The sequence below is a fragment of a genome, unplaced genomic scaffold (genome assembly GCF_019419815.1).
Source record: "Pyrus x bretschneideri cultivar Hongxiangsu unplaced genomic scaffold, Pyrus_bretschneideri_v1 Contig15, whole genome shotgun sequence".
NCBI classification, from domain to species: domain Eukaryota; kingdom Viridiplantae; phylum Streptophyta; class Magnoliopsida; order Rosales; family Rosaceae; genus Pyrus; species Pyrus x bretschneideri.
In genome coordinates, this window is record NW_025999446.1 from 3,177,916 (window position 1) to 3,196,448 (window position 18,533).

The following is an 18,533-nucleotide window of genomic DNA, read 5'->3' on the forward strand; positions in this document are numbered from 1 at the left end:
ACCTTTTGTGGCGAACGGTGGTGTTTTATGGTGATCCTCCAAAAGGGCAATGTTGTTTTTGCTTTGCCTACTATTGTAATGGAGAAACAAAATGGCAGGGGATGAGCGTGACATCGACAAGGCCGGCAATGACACACGATCTGACTAGGAAAGCCATGCTTATGTTTGATCTTGGGTTGTGGACTTGCAAGGTAGTTGGCATGGAGGATGATAGTGGTAGATGCAGTATTGATTGAGGCGGCATTGGCAATGTGGTTGGAGGTGGGTTTATGGAGTTATTGTTGTTGGAGGAAGATGGCTGCAGAGTGCTAGCCAATGTGGTCGACAATGCACGTGGTGGAGAGTCATTGCTTGGACTTGATAAAGGTGATGTTTGAATGGTGGTTGTTGGTGGAATAGGAGTTGGCAATGCAAATGGTGGTGGAGCGGTTAATGGGATTATAGGAAGGGAAACATTTGGTGGTGGTGGTAAAAGTGGTGATGGAGGCAGAACAGTTGATGGCAGAGGAGTTAGTGGTGGTGAATGTAGTGGAGGTGAAAAGGTAACTAGTGGGTGGTGGAGGAGAAGAAGTAGCTAAAGGAGGTGGTGGAGGAGTGATCGTAGCTGATGGTAACATAACGGACAATGGTGGAAGCTAAGTCAGTGGAGATGTTAGAGGAGGTAGTGGTGGTGGGGAAACATGATGGACAGTTTATAGGTGGCAGGGTATGAGGAGTACTAGTGGGTGAAGATGGTGCTATTTAGGGCAATGTTGACATCAACGGTTGTGGCAATGGTGACAACAACAATGGCAGCTGAAGTGGAGGAAATAATGGCAACAATGGAAGTGTTTTGGTTAGAGGAGAAGCAGCATTAAGTGGTGACCATGGCGGAGAAGTCATGGTTGGTTGCAGAGTAAGTTTATAGTGAGTTTATTGATATGTATTGTAATTTATATTTGTATAACACTAATACTCATGTGAGAGAACATATTATATATACTAAAACTTTGTTTTGGATTGGCACTGTTTATCTATAGTGTGCGGATAGAAATGCCCTTGGTTTCTTCTCTGTTCCCATTCTCTTGCCTCTTTGGTATAGCGAAATGATAGTTTTGTCCATCATCGAACTCCATTCAAAAACCTTCTGTCCCTTTCGAACAAGCCCTCCTTCATTCTCAATTTCCTCCCCCTCAATGATCATCTGAAACCAATGATACTTATAGTTACCCATCATCGAACTCCATTCGAAAACCTTATGGAGCGACTTTTCCTCACCAAGCAGCCATTTTGCTCTAGATGTTTCCAGTTGAAATTCCTTTCTTTCACCCTTTGCATGTTGAATTTCACTTCAACATTGGATTCGAGTTTTTTGACGATTCCGGCTGACGCCCACCATCGAGTTTAGTCTAAAACTAAAAGGATTCATACCTTATATCTATATTGCATGTTAAAATTTGTTTCAAATTTGTGATTTAATATAATTAGGCTTTAGAAAATTTTTCATGATTTTGTCTAATCGAATTTAAGGATTAAATTTTTTTCATAATGTTCTGGGTTTGTTGGGGGGATGAGGTTTTTGAATGTGATGTAGAGAACTTGGTTGAATGGACTACACCCTAAAGATTAGCCACGGGGTGCTGGTTGAATTGGCCGAACATAGAAAGGAATTAGAGAAGAAGACGAAGTCTGTTCTTGATACTTTGAGCATCCAGTAGTTTTCTACTTTGGTTAAATTGGTCACATTTTATTTAGATCCTAGAAAGATTGGGAATTTTATGAGATATGTATTTGTGGAGGATAAAGCTTTGGATGTTTTAGCAATTGAGGACAAGAAAAGGCAATATGCTGATGTGGAGAACTATCTCGAAGATGTATTGCATTCAGCTCTAGCCACTTCGGAGTAATGTACCACTAGACTTATTGTTGTCTGATTGTGTCTGTAAAACTATATAGTTTTGTTTGCATTATTAAAGAACTGGTAGATCAAACTCCAAAAGGGTATTAACAAGGCTTACTTGATTCAATGAGTGTGGAAGTTTTGAGTTTTGAAGAAGCAGAGGAGGAGAGTTGTTTACCAAACAACATTATCCATGTATTAGGATGTTCATTCCTTTGTACCGAAAAAGAAATTATGAAAGTGGCTACTTCTCTCTTAGTGATTAAGTTTGAGTTGGATGCTTAATTTCATGCTATTAGTGTGTTGGTTCTTCTATGATTGTATTTCCCGTGGTGGACTGTCATTCCTGTTTTATGGTTCTCCATCAGATGTTTTTGTGTCAACTCTAGATTCTAGACTCTAAACACAATGGCACTTCAATATAGTAAGTTTGGGTATTAAATATCATTGTCAGAAGACATTGTATTGGAAGAGTTCTTTGTCATTATAATTTCTTTGTTTAATATAAAGTTATAAATCTACATCCTTCAAATTCTGAGATAAGTGGAAAATTAATTTAAGGGTAGCAGTAGACGATTTAGTGCATTTGATACATATATTGTATGCATTGTTTATGTTGTAGGATCCAAGATAACTACAGAATTAGAACCATACTATGGTCGCATCTTTCTAACTTATGTCATTTTCTGTAGCTTTCTTCCTTGCTTTCGGATTTAGGACTTAACATCTGTGAAGCACATGTATTCTCGACAACCAATGGCTACTCTTTAGATGTATTTGTGGTGGATGGATGGTTTGTTGAGGTAGTTTTCTTTTACTATATAACTTGTTTATCGATATTCACTATGTATTGGGTTTTGTTTTCCATTACAGGAGTTCTTTTATCTTTGTTGTATCTTTTGTCAGTAATTTAGTTGTTTTCATACATGCCATGCTTCAATCATTAGTCAGTGGATTTTACCTCTTTAATTTCTCTGATAATGAGGATGGATTTCAATGACATCTTTCGAGGATACCAATAAGCAAAACCATTTAATTGATCAAATTAGGTGTGAAAAATCAAATTTTAGGGGAAAGTGTAGGCATGTAAGATGTCTCCAATTCACATAAATTGAACAATTTGATGATATACTAACAAATGTTAATTGATTTATAGGAAATAGAGTCAAACTTTTTGTTTTGGAGAATTCTTGCTACTGCTTGAGCAATGCTTAGTTTATACCGTGCTTTGCAATCTTTGGCATTCTATATCTGTTAAACTGCTGCTACATGGCAATCAAATTTCGAATGTATTTATTATAATTTAAATTCCAACAAATTTGACTGCCATCACCATCACCATGCAACAGGTTCATAATCGACCTTCATCTCCATCTCCATCGTTATGTTATTTGTTTCTTTTTGGCTGTGGTTGAGGTAAACATGAACAGAGAGTGACATAACACAAATGTATTAAAAGCGTGAGGTGTGGGTGAGGCGTCTGAGGCGAAACCCGGCCTAGGTGTGAGGCGTGAAGTGAAATCTTACAGGATTTAATTTATATATATATATATATATGTTTTATATATTATACATATAATTGTATAAAAATTAATACTATGTAAAATAAACATCCATTCTCAATTTTTCATTCAAATCCACGGTCATTCAAAAGATAATATCATCTAAATTCATCATTCAAAGGTAATATCACCCAAATCGTCATTCAAAAGGTAATACAAACAAAGAAAAGCAATCATTCATCCAAATCATCTTCATATAAATCAAAATACAAACAAAGATATCAATCATTAATCTAAATCCTTGTCATCTAAATAAAAGGCAACATCATCCTCTTCATTGCCAACTCTAGATGAACTTGTCGGGTATGTCATCATGTCATCAAAAGAATCTTCCGAATCATATTCCACATTTCTTCTAGTTCTACTTAAGGATTCTTCATCGCCCTGTTTTCTTTTGTATGTAATAGGACCCTAAGGTTGAGTAGGCTCGTGAGGAGGAGGAGGAGTAGGCTCACGAGGAGGAGGAGGATGAGAAGACTCTCTAGGCTCTCGAATGTATGAGCCACCTTCATAAACCGAGAATGTATGACCTCAACATTATACAATAACTCATCCTCAAGCCATGTAGGATCTTCGGGAAGAACGAGATCTTCTATCTCTGTTATCCATTCATCATCGGAGGACAATTTCTTCCACAACAATAGGATCATACTTCTCCATCCTTTTCTTACTTCTTTGGTGTAAAGCCAAATCGTACTTGACATAGGCTAAAGCATTAAGTCTTTTGTGTTCAAGCCTATTCATTCTTTTTGTATGAATCTACAAATAAGTCAATTCTATTATTCAAGTCTAATCATCTTAAGCAAAAATGACACTTAAGATACTAATAATATATTTACTTACCATTGAAAATGTGCTCCAATTCCTCTCACATCCCGATGCACTACAAGTAAGGCTTAGAACTCGGATAGCAAACTTCGTTAATTCGGGTGTTTTGATGCCCAAAGCACTCCCACCAAGCCACTAAAAAAACAATATTAGTAAAGTAAGTAATTTAAGGGTTAATGATAAAAAGATATTAACAATTGACTAATAAATCTTACTTGGTGTTCGCTTTTTCCTAGTTTGCATAGCCATAGAATCCGCAAATGAACCACACCTATTAGTAAATAAATCCAATTGAACATCGGCCTCTTCATGTTCTTTCCCTTTCCTAAGCATCCTATCCATGTAAGCAAACAACCTATTTTGCACGTCATCAGTATCTGAGAAATTATCCTCATATCGAAATTGTGGGTTTAAGTAATAGCCCGTCGCATGTAGTGGTTGATGAAGTTGATCGTCCCACCTACGATCTATCTTTCTCCAAATAGGCATATATTTTTTCTCCACTTTGTTAAGATTGCTTGCAATTTTCTCTTTTGCGGCCTCCATCAATTCATATATAAAACCCATGGGGGTTTCTCCTCCAAATCAACCTCTCTCAAAACACAAACAAGAGGAAGAACACCCTTAATGCAAAAGGAAACTCGACCCCAAAACTCACAATTATATAACACATGATGCTTAGCCAACTTTGCTTCACGGGATTTTGCATAGGTACTCTCCGACCATTCTTGAGAGGTAAACAAAGCAACAAGATTTTCCTTTTGCTTTTGTAAGCTTTGTAGTGTAAGGAAAGAAGTGGCAAACCTAATGACCGCCGGACGAAGAATTTCCAAGTTGTTAGTGTACTTTCTCATCAAAGCTAGTACCCATTGATGCCCATATAGATACTTTGAAATACTCCTAGCACGTTTGAGTGTGTCATCAAACCATGCCATCTTAGAAATATCTTCTAGCATCAAATCAATGCAATGCGCCGCACAAGGAGTTCACCACACCTTTTTTTTCCTCTCCATAAGTTTTGCCCTGACATTCTTGTAGTTCAAAGCATTGTCGAGTATAACTTGAACCACATTCTCCTTCCCAATTTCTTGAATAACGTCATCCAAATAGCCATACAACAAATCTCCATTCTTAATAGAGGCTGATGCATCAACCGATTTCAAGAACCAAGTACCTTGCAGGCTATTGACAAGAAAGTTGATTAAACACCTACTTTTGCCATCCGACCATCCATCCAACATAATAGTGCATCCATATATCTTCCAAGCCTTTTGATGTTCTTTCATCATACTTTGTACATCATCAACTTCTTCTTTGAGCATCCAAGTTCTATATTCATGGCTTGTAGGAGCATCAAAGCCGGGACCAAAATTGGATACCAATTTCATTGCATTAACATAATATTCATTGTTTGCCGCATTGAATGGAATGGCAGTAGTGTAGAACCATCGAGCAAGTGCTCGGGATGCTTGTCTTCTTTCCTCTTTTTTGAAAGGTGTATTCAACGTGGTTTGACGAGCTTCCGATGTAACATACCTATCAAGTGGTCCCCTTGACCTAGGTGGTAGAAAAGAACCGGTTTGTTGTAAATGTGTGGCACTCGTACTCCCACTCCCACTACTTACATATGGTGTCCTTTTTGTGCCCATATCGACACTTTCACTTTCTTCTCCACCACCACAACACAACTCATGGCTAGCTTTCCTCTTTTCTTTAGTTCCCATAACATTAGCAAAGCATTCTTCCTTCACATTGGGTGAGACTTTTTTACAACTTATCATTTCTCCCGAACTTACACCACCCAAGTGATGTTTGAATCTAGAAATTGAACCCGTGCATTTGTGGTTACAAAAAACACAATAGAAGTGCTTGGTGACAGGATCCAAATCTTTTGTCCATTGCCAAGCAAAATCTTTCTTAGAAGAAGAAGCGATATTCTTCAATGCCCTAAACAATAAACATTAGATGCATACATACAGTTAATGAACCAACAATTTATTAATTAATTTATATACCAACAATTTTCAACAATTTATTAATTAATTTATATACCCTTATAGTCCCAACTACTTAGGCCTAGCATTTTGCATTTAGAAATGTTTGGGTTCAGCTAATTGTATCTAAGTGCCAATTTATGGCACACAATGTAGCATTAAATTGTTGATGTATCTAAGTACCAATTTATGGCACACAGTGCAACATTAAATTGTTGAGAAGTTTTATATTGTATTTGTATCTGGTTCTTCTAGTGGCTTTCCTAGTGGGTTGGTTGTGCATCTTTCATTGGTTATCTGACTCTATTTCTCTCTCTATCTCAACTGATGTTTTGCATTTATATACCTATGTTTCGCAGAAAGCTTTTGAAAAACCTTCCCTAGAAAACTTCTTCACTACATGCAAATTTTCAGTCAATCTTAGTTAGGTAGCACGCAGAGGCAGATTAATAACTTTTCTGTCTAACTTTTAACCCCTCTATTATAGCAAAACCTTCCCCAGAAAACTAAATCCCTAATTTCAGAATTTTAAAAACCCTAACCTTTAGGATTTTGCTGACGGCTAGGGCTGGGGTGACGGCGGCGGGTGATGGCAGCATGGCAACGTGGCTACGATGTTGCTCCAAGCAACGACGTGGCGACCAGACCGGTGTTCTAGGCTTCTGAGCTTCTAGCGTGGGGGAATAATAAGCAAGAAGGTAGAAGGCAAAAGGCAGAGGTAGAAAAAGGGGATCGAATTCGAAGGTATGGTATGAAGACTGACAATCCTTACCCAAATGACGTCGTTTTGGGTTTGGATGGTTTAAAAAAAAAAAAAAAAAAAAAAACGGTATGACAAGGCAGTCCAGACGCCTTGAGGCACACCTCTGCCGCCTCGCCATCTCCGGCGAAGCATTTCGCCTACTCCAACAAAACTGAGGCGTTTGCCTCACCGCCCAGCCTTAAGGGCGCCTTAGGCATGCCCTGAGGCGAGTTCTTTAAAACATTGCATAACACACACGCATTCTCTTCTATGGACATTTCCTCACTCCAAATGCTTTTATGCGTATTTTAGTCCTTGCTAATTAAGATTTGTGGTTTATCTTACCTGCACTTTATATTTTTGTACTTTTTTTTTTTTTTTTTTCAAAATCTAATGAACAACTGACCTTTTCTATATGAAACCTCAATAGCACGTTCATAGCGTGTGAACCTCAACATTGCTTGCAACTATTAGAAGGTTAAGAGTTAAAGGAATTCAAGTTTCATATAAAACCATTAAGTCTCTCTATCTCTCTCTGTGCGTTGGTTGTTATGTTGGTTTGGTACTAATAGATAGTGGCTGTAAATAACAGTGCCCATTAAATTTGATATAAGGGTTCAGATTAAAACACTTTCATTTATTCTTTATTTTGGACATCAAATTCAATGACGATACATTTGCCGCTGATTTAGCAAAAAATTTTCAACAGTCTTCGATTATTAAGTTGTTTCGGAAGTGAACCACAACGTAAGTTGACAAAAAAAGAGGTAAAGACTGTTTAAAATTCGGACTACTTAGTAGGCTAGATTAACGAAGATAAGCCTAGTAATTTAGTACTAAAAGAATATTATTCATAAATAAATATTAGATAGATAATGTTGTAAAATCGGCAGTATGTGTGTAGTGGAATAAAAGTAAATAAGACATAATATTTACGAGGTTCCTCTACAGTCAATATGACTGGAGTACGTCATCGGGGCAGCAGTGGTGCTTTTATTTTGTAATCTGGAATAATAGGAGTACAAAGATAACTCTCTATTCTCTCATCTCTTCTTCCTCTCTTTTTCCTTTCTTTTCTTTCCTCTTTCTTCCCCTTTCTTTCTTTCGTTTGTTTTTTCTGTGTGTGCTCTCCTCATTCTCATTCATTTTATAGGCAAATGAATCACTATTCATGTGGGCCATTCACATATTATTTATAACACTCCCCCTTAGATGGCCATATGTAAATATCGGTTGCCTTGTTAAAATCTTGATCAGTTTTGGATGCTCCCCCGATTAGTATCTCCCTTGATTTCAAATTCTTTAGGCTAATGCATGTCAATGCAATACTTGAACTTTGTGGGCTCATGGTTGATTCTTTTACTTCAGTCTCTTGCATAGCAGAAGTGGTGCATAACCTTTGCCTTTGAATGATCTTTCAAAACATCACTTCTCAGCGACTCATCCATGCTTGGCAGATTTAGTGTAAAGAGCCAACATCATATCAATTGTTCTGAGGTATTTGTTAAGGAAATTCGAGACCTAACAATAGTTGAAGATGACTACTTGAGAGCAATGCTAGGTATGCAATTAGGCAAAGGTTCCAGGCAATCAGTTTTAGATCAGAAGTTTGATTTTAGGTTCCGATTGACTACTTTCTTTCTCCTTGTCTTGCAAGTAATAGCCAGGGCAAAGGAAAAGACAGGAAAAAAACATGATATGAGATACTTTTACTTTCGACACTAATGATATGAGATACTTTTGCTCTTAAAGAAAACAATAGAAGGTTTTGATACTGATGCAAAACTTCTTGATCAAAACTATTTTCTTGTTGAGGAACGTGAGCATTTTAAGTGACTTGGTTGAAGAGGTATTCTTGGAGAGGAAGAAAACTGAGTATTTCGAGATGCTTCGTTGAAAATGCACTCTTGGAGAGAGGAAGAGTTGGGTACTCTTGCAGGTCTGCCTTGCCATGGAGGACGGAGGTCAACATATATAGAGATTTCTCAATAGCAAGTAGTGGTGTTGTTGAGATCATTTCCTTTATGCTTGTCAGCAACAATGGTGTAATTGGAACTGTAAAATTCATGCGTTTCAACTTTGTCAGAGATCTTTGACAAAGTTGCCCGTGATATCCTAAAAGTTGAGATTACGTCTAAAAAGTAGCAACGAACTTTATTCATGAAAATATGACTTTTGAAATTCGAAGACCGATGCTTCTTGGATTTTTGAACAAGTGGCCCTGTTACCTCTTCTTTTATAGAGGCACCAATTGTGTTCAAAATACACGCTTGGAAAGTTGCTTGCTGTAGAAATTTTCCCTTTTTGCACTTCTGAGATTTCAATTTATCTGACCTCTTTTTCCTTTATCATTTCTGAAAATGGCTTGCCCATCTGACTGTCGTTTCAATTTGAATGTTATGGAGGATGCAAACATGTCTCCTCAAGACAATATATGGCACTCATCATTCTTATTCGCTAATAGTCCTTTTACGGTTGGGGACCTTGTGATGAAGAATGACATAACCACTTTAGTGGTAGCTAGGAATCTTCTCACTCTCAATGATAACAAGATACTTTCAAAATGGTCCGATGAATTGGTTGTTCAAGACTATCTGGCTTTTAGTGTTCAATGTGCGAGCTCTGTATCCAATATGGGTCAACGTCTACTTGCTCGAACTCGTCAAGTGGAATCATTAATGGTTGAGGTGGGAAGTCTTAGACAAAAGATCAGAGGGCTCAAGCACGAAAATAAAGAGTTACACATGCTTGCAAATAATTACTCAAATAGCATGACAAGAAAGCTTGACGAGCAGCAGGAATCTGAAATTTAGATTCAAAGTGGCCATCAGAGGTTTGTGTGGCTTTCCACTAATTGCCTTTGCCATCTAGAGTTTTATCAAGTATTGAGGTTCCAAATAATCAACCTTTGGTGCCTCTTCTTTCTGGAGTTCCACCAAGTACTGAGGCGTTACATGATCAATTGCCAGTGCCTCCCCTTTATGGGGTTCTGCCAGGTACTTGAGGCTTCACATGAGCAACCTTTGTGAAGGCTCCCCCCTGTCTGTTTGTTTTTGTAGTTGTAACTCATGTGGATGCACATGTATGTAATTTCTCAGAGATGTCAATAGATAAGCTTCATTTCATTCAATGTATTGTGCTAAATACAATAAAACATATACTTCATTATGATGTGGTACTTCTGGACCAAATATCATTTCATCTTTTCCCTCACGCAGATAAATGATCCTTCTTAGAGTCTAAATATTGGTTAATCATTTGAGTATTCAACTCATAATCTTCAATTCATATGGTTCTTTAATATCATAAACATCATAGATAAGATTCGTGTTGGCAGTGGCGAAGTCAGGAATTATTGAGGGGAGGGCGAACTTAAGAGTGCAAGATTAAAAAAAATGGCAACAATCAAATCCTTTTATATAGTAATATCTTTCATAATTTATCAATACAAACAAATTACAATTGTTGCTGGCGAGGTTTCATGTCATAAAAATGTCGCATAATAGGCTCATTATCAATAAAAATAAATACATCTTTCTCTATGTAAACTCAGTGACCTCACTTTGTTGGGAACTACCCGGAATACTTGAAGAAAGAATATCAGGAATATTCAAAGTAGGACTACTCGGAATATTCGAAAAAGGATTAGCCAAAATATTCGAAGGAGGAGTAGCCGGAATATTCAAGAGAGAACTGGCTGGAATATTTGAAGAATGATTTAAGCATTGTTTCATAGTGTCGTTTCATTATGTCATTGTATAATAAGAAAAAAAGAGTCTTAGACTCTTAACCCTAGAGTAAAATGTAGTATATGACTACTAACTAATTAAACCAACAATTCAATTAATCAACACCATTAATCATATAAGCTATTCAATAAACCAAAATTCAATCCAATTAATTAATATCAATAATCAATAAATATGATTCTATATTAATTAGTTTTCAAAAGGGAATGGAGGGACTTAATGGCGTGAAGGTAGAGGTAACGGGGGAACCCGTGGTCCCCACTTTAATTTATTTTTTTAATCAATTAATGAAACAACACTGTTTGGTTATGGAATATTTTAAATTTTTTGTCACTAAATGAAACGGCGTAGTTTCCTTCAAGGATTTTTCTAAAAAAAAAAAAAAAAAAAAAAAAAAGAATTAAAACGCTGCTGCAGTAGCAGGAAGTAGGAACCCAGAAACCAGACAGCAGGTTGAGCAACCATAACTTCCGACGGGACCAGAGGGGTGAACCACCGCTGCTAGGCTTAATTTCTGACGAAGGGAGGGGCGAATGCCACTCCTTTTCCCTTTGTAGCTTCGCCACTGCGTGTTGGCATATTGGTCAATCTGTGGCTCATGACAATATTCCTTTCAACACTTTATAATCTTTCTAGACGCTTCAGGAGTTCCAATCTAACATCATCAACTCTTGCAAGAGATTTAGTGTGTTGCAACAATATCGTAATGATAGTACTCACTAAGGTAATTTATACCATTCATTGGTATTGAGTACATAATTTATGCTATAGCCTTCCAGGGCTTGCTTCAAGCAACTTTAATCCTTCATGGATTTTCTACACTTCATGACACATTACCCTTTTAGAACTTATACAGAGCAATTTGCTCCCATGTATACTTGAGGGAATTTACTTATGGAGATGACGTGGGCATCTCACAACCCTTTGTATATAATTCTCCATTCACATGAACTTGTTTACAAGAGTATAATTTTAGGTTTCAATTCGTAACCTTGTGTCATATCATATGAGTGTATTTTACTGTATTACAAATGTTCATATGTAACCTTCTTGGTTCAACATCTTTTGGCTATTTGTATTATGTACATATATATAGGTCCATTTTCCCACGTTCTTACCAAATTGCAATGGAATTGCCCTTCTCCATTTTTGGTCAATAATTTTTCCTTTCGTCGACAAAAAAGGAACGAGACTTAATATCAACACAGCTGATTGATGAATTTAGTAGCTACTTGTAAAAAATCAAAATTACCATTGGTTATGATCAATCCGTGATCCCATATTCTCATGCATAAAAACTTTTCATTTTTTTGGATATCCATTGCCTCTTCAAGGGCATCGAACTATCTCTTATAGGACAATCATAGTTTAGAGAAAGCGGATCATATCCTCTTCTTGAGCGTTATAGAGCTTGGATTTTTAATCTCCACTTCCAGAAGTTGAGTCATTGTAACCTATACGTTCATCATGCTTGATGTATGAGACATCAACATTCCTATGTCCGCGGATTGTCCTTTTGGGACATGTATGCATGCAACAATTATGCTTCGAGAATGCAATAGTTTAGTAGTGCCATATTCTTCTTCTTTCGAATGACTGAATCTTTTGAGTCTGAAGGTCTGCCACGCTTTAGGCGTGCAATAGATAAATCATTTGTTGCCACATTATTTTGTCCAATAGAGACATCAATTCTTGCAGACACATTTAGAGCTAGTATATGTGATTTTATTACTTTTTGTTGCATCATTAAATGCATCTGGCATTTGATTGGCAATACTTTGAAGATGAACAATTATTCTCACTTCATTTTCACATTGATTTCTTTGTAAATCAAAATAAGACAAAGTGGGTACATCCCACGACAATTCTCGTCATTCTTTTAGAATGATCTTTTTTCCCCCTAACGGCCGGAAAACTGTCTTATCAAAATGACAATTCGCAAACCGCACATTAAACTTATCCCCAGTTAAGGGTTCCAAATATTGAATGATAGATGGTGAATCAAATCCAACATAAATTTCCAATTTGCATTGATGCCTCATTTTAGTACGTTGTGGCAGTGCAATAGGCATATAGATAACACAACCAAAAACTTGTAAATGTGTAATGTTTGGCTGGTGCCCAAACATGAATTGTACTAAGAAGTATTGATGGTTGGCACCAGGTCTCAACCAAACTAATAATGCATCATGTAAAATGGCATGTCCCCATGTAGAAAATGGCATGTACTGAGAAATAAATGTGTAATGTTCCGCTTAATAAATGATTCTGCTAAATATTTTTTACTATGACATGACGAACACAGCTGTTCAACATCAATGCCCAGTGACATGCAATAGTCATAAAAAATTTGAGATGTAAATACTCAAGCAAATATACATGGATTATATCATCATTTGCATGAATCAAGGAACTTCTAGTCCTTATTTAATAGTCTGTGGATTGAGACTTTATGGCTTTATTATAATTAAGTTGTGGCACTGCGGCACTTCAAACTTATGGTACTCATCAAGGAACTTCATGTCCAATCTTGAGGATCAAGGAACTTCATGCTTAATCTTTTTGTATAATGATGATTAAGGAAATTTAGGTCCGTTCTTTTTACATGATGGAATTTCGGGTCCAATCATTTTATATGATGATGATCAAGCAACTGCAGGTTCTAATCTGATCAATGAACTTCAGGTCATGTATATACTCATCATAACAAAAAGAATTACAATAAATAAATTAAAGCAATATGCGGTAATTTCAGCCAATGGTAAATAAATTGCCTTTAAGTAAATAAAGCTTGTGACAAAGGCTTTAATTCATCACCATTCATATAAATAAATCAAAACTTAAAGCAAAGGGCAATAATTCCACTCACTGTAAATAAATTGCTTTTAAGTAAATGGAACTTTTGAAAGGGTTTTAAACCAGCACCATTCACATAAAAACAAAAGTATCATACCCTTTTAATAAAGAAATGCACTTACGGGTCCATTTTGAATATCATCATTTTTCTCTTTTCACATGGTGCCAACTGCAAATACACCATTCCAAAACCTTTTTCTATTTTTTTTTCTTCTTTTCACATGGTGCCGACGCACCATTCCAAAACCTTTGGCTATTGTTTTTCTTCTTTTCACATGGGGAAAAAGGTTTTGGAATGGTGTGTCAGCACCATGTGTAAAGAAGAAAAAAAAATGATGATATTCAAAATGGACCCGCTAGTGCACTTCTTTATTAAAAGGGTTTGATATTTTTGTTTTATGTGAATGGTGCTGGTTTAAAGCCTTTTCTTTTGTTTCATTCCTTTTATTTTATTTTATTTTTACAACTCTTTAAGTTTTTTTAGTTACCCAAGAAGTCATAGTAACAATAAGTCTCAATTTGTGTTCCTCCTCCGGTGAGTTTCGAAAAAGTCTAAACGGTTCCCATAAGTTTTGGAGTCAAGAGTAGTGTCTGCAACTTATGAGAAGATCAAACCATTAGATTTAGTTCAAATTTTAGTATGATATGGATAAGAGGATACTGAACAACTTTCGTGAAGAAATAATTTCAATCTGAGCTACTGAAAATGGAGTTTCGGTATGCATAAGATGGTTGTCCAGCTTTTTGCAGAATTTTCAGACATCTGCAACGATCGCACCGTTGGAATTTTTTGAAAATTTGATATGTTATAGGTACTGAGCCGATGAACAACTTTCAAGAAGAAAGTATTTCAATCCAAGGTCAGCAAGTTAGAGTTCAAAGGTTGTTTACATGGCTGTCAGATATTCTATGGATTTTAAGTCTGTACCCTTTTGCTTCTACAAAGGATGACATACAGTCATACAACAAGATACATAGTTGCTTCAAGAAAATCAGTAGTACAGAGATTTGAAGATGAAATGAAAAGATTTTCTTATCTGTGAGATTCTAGCTGATAGAGGTGAGATGTAGGTAGTGCTTCATCGGATTTGTGGCATTGTGCTTTCCACTGACACGAGAGTTTCTCGTGCTGATAACGTGTTGTAAAATCGACGGTATGTGTGCAGTAGAATAAAAGTAAATAAGATATGATATTGATGAGGTTCCTCTACAGTTAGTGTGACTAAAATACGTCCTCGTGGCAGCAGTGATGCTTTTATTTATAAACTGGAATAATAGGAGTACAAAAATAACTCTCTATGCTCTTATCTCTTCTTCCTCTCTTTTCTTTCCTCTTCCTTCCTCTGTCTTTCTTCCGTTTGTTTTGTGTGTGTGCTCTCCTCCTTCTCATTCATTTTATAGGCAAAAGAATCACTATTTATATGGACCATCCACATGTTATTTATAACAGATAGGACATAATTGAGGAGAGCCCGTGAACGAAATTTTAATTATTTTTTAATAAATTTCTTCCAACTAATCTTCCAATCAACCTCTCACTTACTTTACTTTTATATATGAATGGGGAAGCAACATGTGATCAGTAAGACAGTAACTAGTTGCTGTTGTTGTTGGTGTTGGAAGTGGAAATCCCGTTCACCTTCCATTGTCTCACTAGGGCTATAGGCCACTATGAGTTGATATGGGAAAAGAGCTTGGGTGGACAACATCACGATAACGTCATTCGTAAGATAATTCTCACAATATAAAATTTAATTCTACGTTTTAATAGAGAGAACCTTTGATAGAGGTGTCATGCGATCCAGCATTTAAGACAAGCTAATAAGACGTCGCCACAGTTATATGTATGAAACCAAACCAACCGAACATCGTTAAGGTTTGTGCGTGTTTGCGAGGGGGAAATGGAATCCATTGCCCCACTGAGATTTTTCTACCACCGGATTCCATGCTTGCTCAATCTATGTGAGAGCTGACCTAATAAAGCAGTTATACCGAAGTCTCTCTTTTGATATAGGTGCCCATATTAGATAGTTGAGTCTATAGACTTCAATCATAAAAGTCATTAGGCATCCATCACTCACCCATTCAGTGTTTATCCTTAAGCCCTCTTCACTTGTAAGTCAGATGTCTTAGTTCGATTCTTATCAGAGACAAATTTAAACCACATTATTGTTAGCCCATTGTGAGACTAAGCACATCCCCTCTCCGTTAGTATAGATAATATGGTTTGTGAAAAACAAAGCCTCTTCAACTTCCCAAAGTCTCAAATTCAGATTGAACAAATTTGCATACAGGGCTATTTCACATACAAGTTGACTGACTTTTCTTGTTAGCACTGTTTCTACTGGGAGATGCTCCAATTAATAAGAAGATACAAAGGAAGATGTAAAATTAGGGCAGATGACAACAATGCTTGCTTGGTTCCCATGATTTAGGTTACAAGATTTGGATGCTGTCTTTCTTCTTGAAGTACTTCTTGTCTTTCATCCCGGATCAAAATCTAATATGTTTTTTTCCGTTCCTCGAGAGCCACTTAGTTCTCCGAAACAAGAGATCAAAGCGATTGTCCTCGTTTTTTCAAGTAAGTCGCCAGTGTTACACCGTTGGGATACTTCGAGTAAACTAGAGTATGTATAGGATACATCGGCGCTAAAACCTTTTTTCAGCTAATTTCATGTCGTTCAACCTGTCAGATAATCCTGCTCTTCGATAGCCGGCAACCACCAGATCATAAGTTGATTTCGTAAGTTCATAAGAACCCTCAATACGTTCCAAAAACAACTCCAGCCTGTCATGAGCGGAGCACCTGAAGTACGAACAGATTACCTTTTCGACATCATCCTGATGTTTAAATGACAATCCTTGCTTCAACATCCTCCCAACAGAGTACTCTACATCATCCAATCTATCCAATGCAGCATTCAACCGTATAATTCCACAGTGGACCAGCAACAGAACTTCCGAAACTTGATTGGCCTCCGTAAGAATTACAAGCAACTCCTCCAATTTCTCCATCATCTTAAGTTCAATGTACAATCCCACAACCATCTCAGCCATCTTCTCGTTGATCTTCAATCCGGCATCTAGCACCATCTTCAAAAAGTCTATAACTAAATCAAAGCTTCTCTGTTTACAAATCCCTTCCACCATACTTTCCAATACAGGCAAGCTTGGCATGTGCCCTGATAACACCATTTCTTCATAGAACCTATCACCCAACTCAAAATTGTTTGATTTAATGCACCCTGAAATCAGATATTCATAGGTTTGAACACCAGAAGTGAATCCGGCAGCCTTCTTGGCCGAGTACCAAGCTTGCACAGAATCAGCATTGCCCAACTTTGAGAATGCAAACATGAATGCATCATAAGTGTCGGAATCGGGTTTAAATCCCTCCGAGCTCTTCATTATCTCATATAGGCTTAAAGCTGTCAGCACATTACCAGAAGAGAAGCAAACACGTATAAGGGAGTTGAAAACGGCAGAAGTGGGTTTGATTCCATTAGCCTCCATAGAAGAAAACACTTGCATTGCAAGTGGGAGATTGTGAATTTTTCCACACAGAGATATCAGCTCGGAGTAACGATCATGATCTCTCTCATTCGCCTCGAGCAACTTCTCCAGTTTCCACTCCAAAACCTGACTAATCAAACAATGCGCAGACATATATAAGTAGAAGTTGGTTTCAATCTTCTAGCCAACCAAGAAAAATGCAAATTATCCAATTAGACTAATCAATCACAGGGCCTGTTTGAAAGTGCTTTTACTAAAGCCCTCTTAGATAACCAAAATCGTTTATGGCAATGTTTGTCACAAATTTTTTTTTGCTACTTATGGATTGTAAAATATTAGAAATTGTTTCCACTCCACGTTCTTCCAATAAAAGCACTTCCAGTAAAAGCGCGTATGGGCATTCCGTATAAGCCCAATCGAGTTGAGTTCTGGACTCATTTCCCCACTTAAACAACATAAACCATTTCATTTTCTATTAATTTTATCAGCAACCAAACAGCGGGTGAGAAAATACAAACACTTCTCAAGAATCTAACTTTGAGCTACAACTATCGTAGTTAAGGAGCGGTAACATTACCAATCGGGATTTCTCGGGAGAGGAAGAAGAAGCGAGAGAACTGACGAGGGATTCCCAGGAAAAATCCGAGCTTTGGAGGGCGGAGAATTCATCGGAAGAGAGTAAGGATTTGATGCGTGAATTGGGTTCCTCCACCAACCTCCCAAGGAGAAAGCTTGTTTGGTTGCTCAGCCAACGCCGAGAGTGAGGGCTACTCGCCGAAGCCTTGTGCTTTAAACCCCTTCTCGCAGCTGATAAAACTCGGCAGACTAACGCCATGGCTCTGTTAGTTCGTCTACTCTGCTGGAAAGTCGGAAGAAAACCAACTCACATAAGCACCAGAGAAGTGCAGGCCCAAGCCCAAGTACAACCCAGGCCCAAGCTCAAGTCCAACACAGGCCCAAGCCAAATCTTTCACCTACCGATGACAATGTGGGGGCGGTGGAGAGGGGTAAGGGAAACGATTTTTGCACATTTGTTTTCGCTTTTAAGATAACCTTGTATGCTTCTGTCTCCGAATTAAACAAATTAGCTGATACAAAACTATATGATAGCACCCAATTTTTTTCGATTCGGCAGTTCGACACAACATAAAAGGCAAAAGACTGAGGTAAACGAAGTTTCTCCAAAATAAAGAGCTTGTCAACTCTATGGTCCTTCCCAATCCCTTTGAGGGCTTTTCGCTTTTAAGATAACCTTGTTTGCTTTTTGTTTCCGAATTGGACAAACCATAGGAGAATCAATGAACAAGAATAAACAAGCGCGTACAGAAGTCGTTTTCCATGCCATTCACGTTCTCACCCTGAATAAACAAGAACCCCAACTAGTAAAACATCATGATGTAGTGCAAGGTG

The 18,533-nt window shown here is 37.3% G+C and overlaps 1 protein-coding gene across 2 annotated transcripts; it reads right to left on the reverse strand.

Moving 5' to 3' along the window:
• Positions 1–15,862: 15,862 nt before the first annotated feature.
• Positions 15,863–18,507, reverse strand: LOC125475533 (pentatricopeptide repeat-containing protein At3g18110, chloroplastic-like). Of its 2 annotated transcripts, none has more exons than XM_048580355.1 (2): positions 17,701–18,507; positions 15,863–17,249 (listed from the first exon to the last, which is right to left on the reverse strand). In XM_048580355.1, the coding sequence occupies exons 1-2, from the start codon at positions 17,956–17,958 to the stop codon at positions 16,260–16,262; spliced, it is 1,248 nt and encodes a 415-aa protein (XP_048436312.1). In that variant the 5' UTR covers positions 17,959–18,507; the 3' UTR covers positions 15,863–16,259. The 2 variants fall into 2 exon arrangements, with proteins under 2 accessions (XP_048436312.1, XP_048436313.1); XM_048580356.1 differs by having other exon boundaries at positions 15,863–17,253; positions 17,701–17,833.
• Positions 18,508–18,533: the final 26 nt, after the last annotated feature.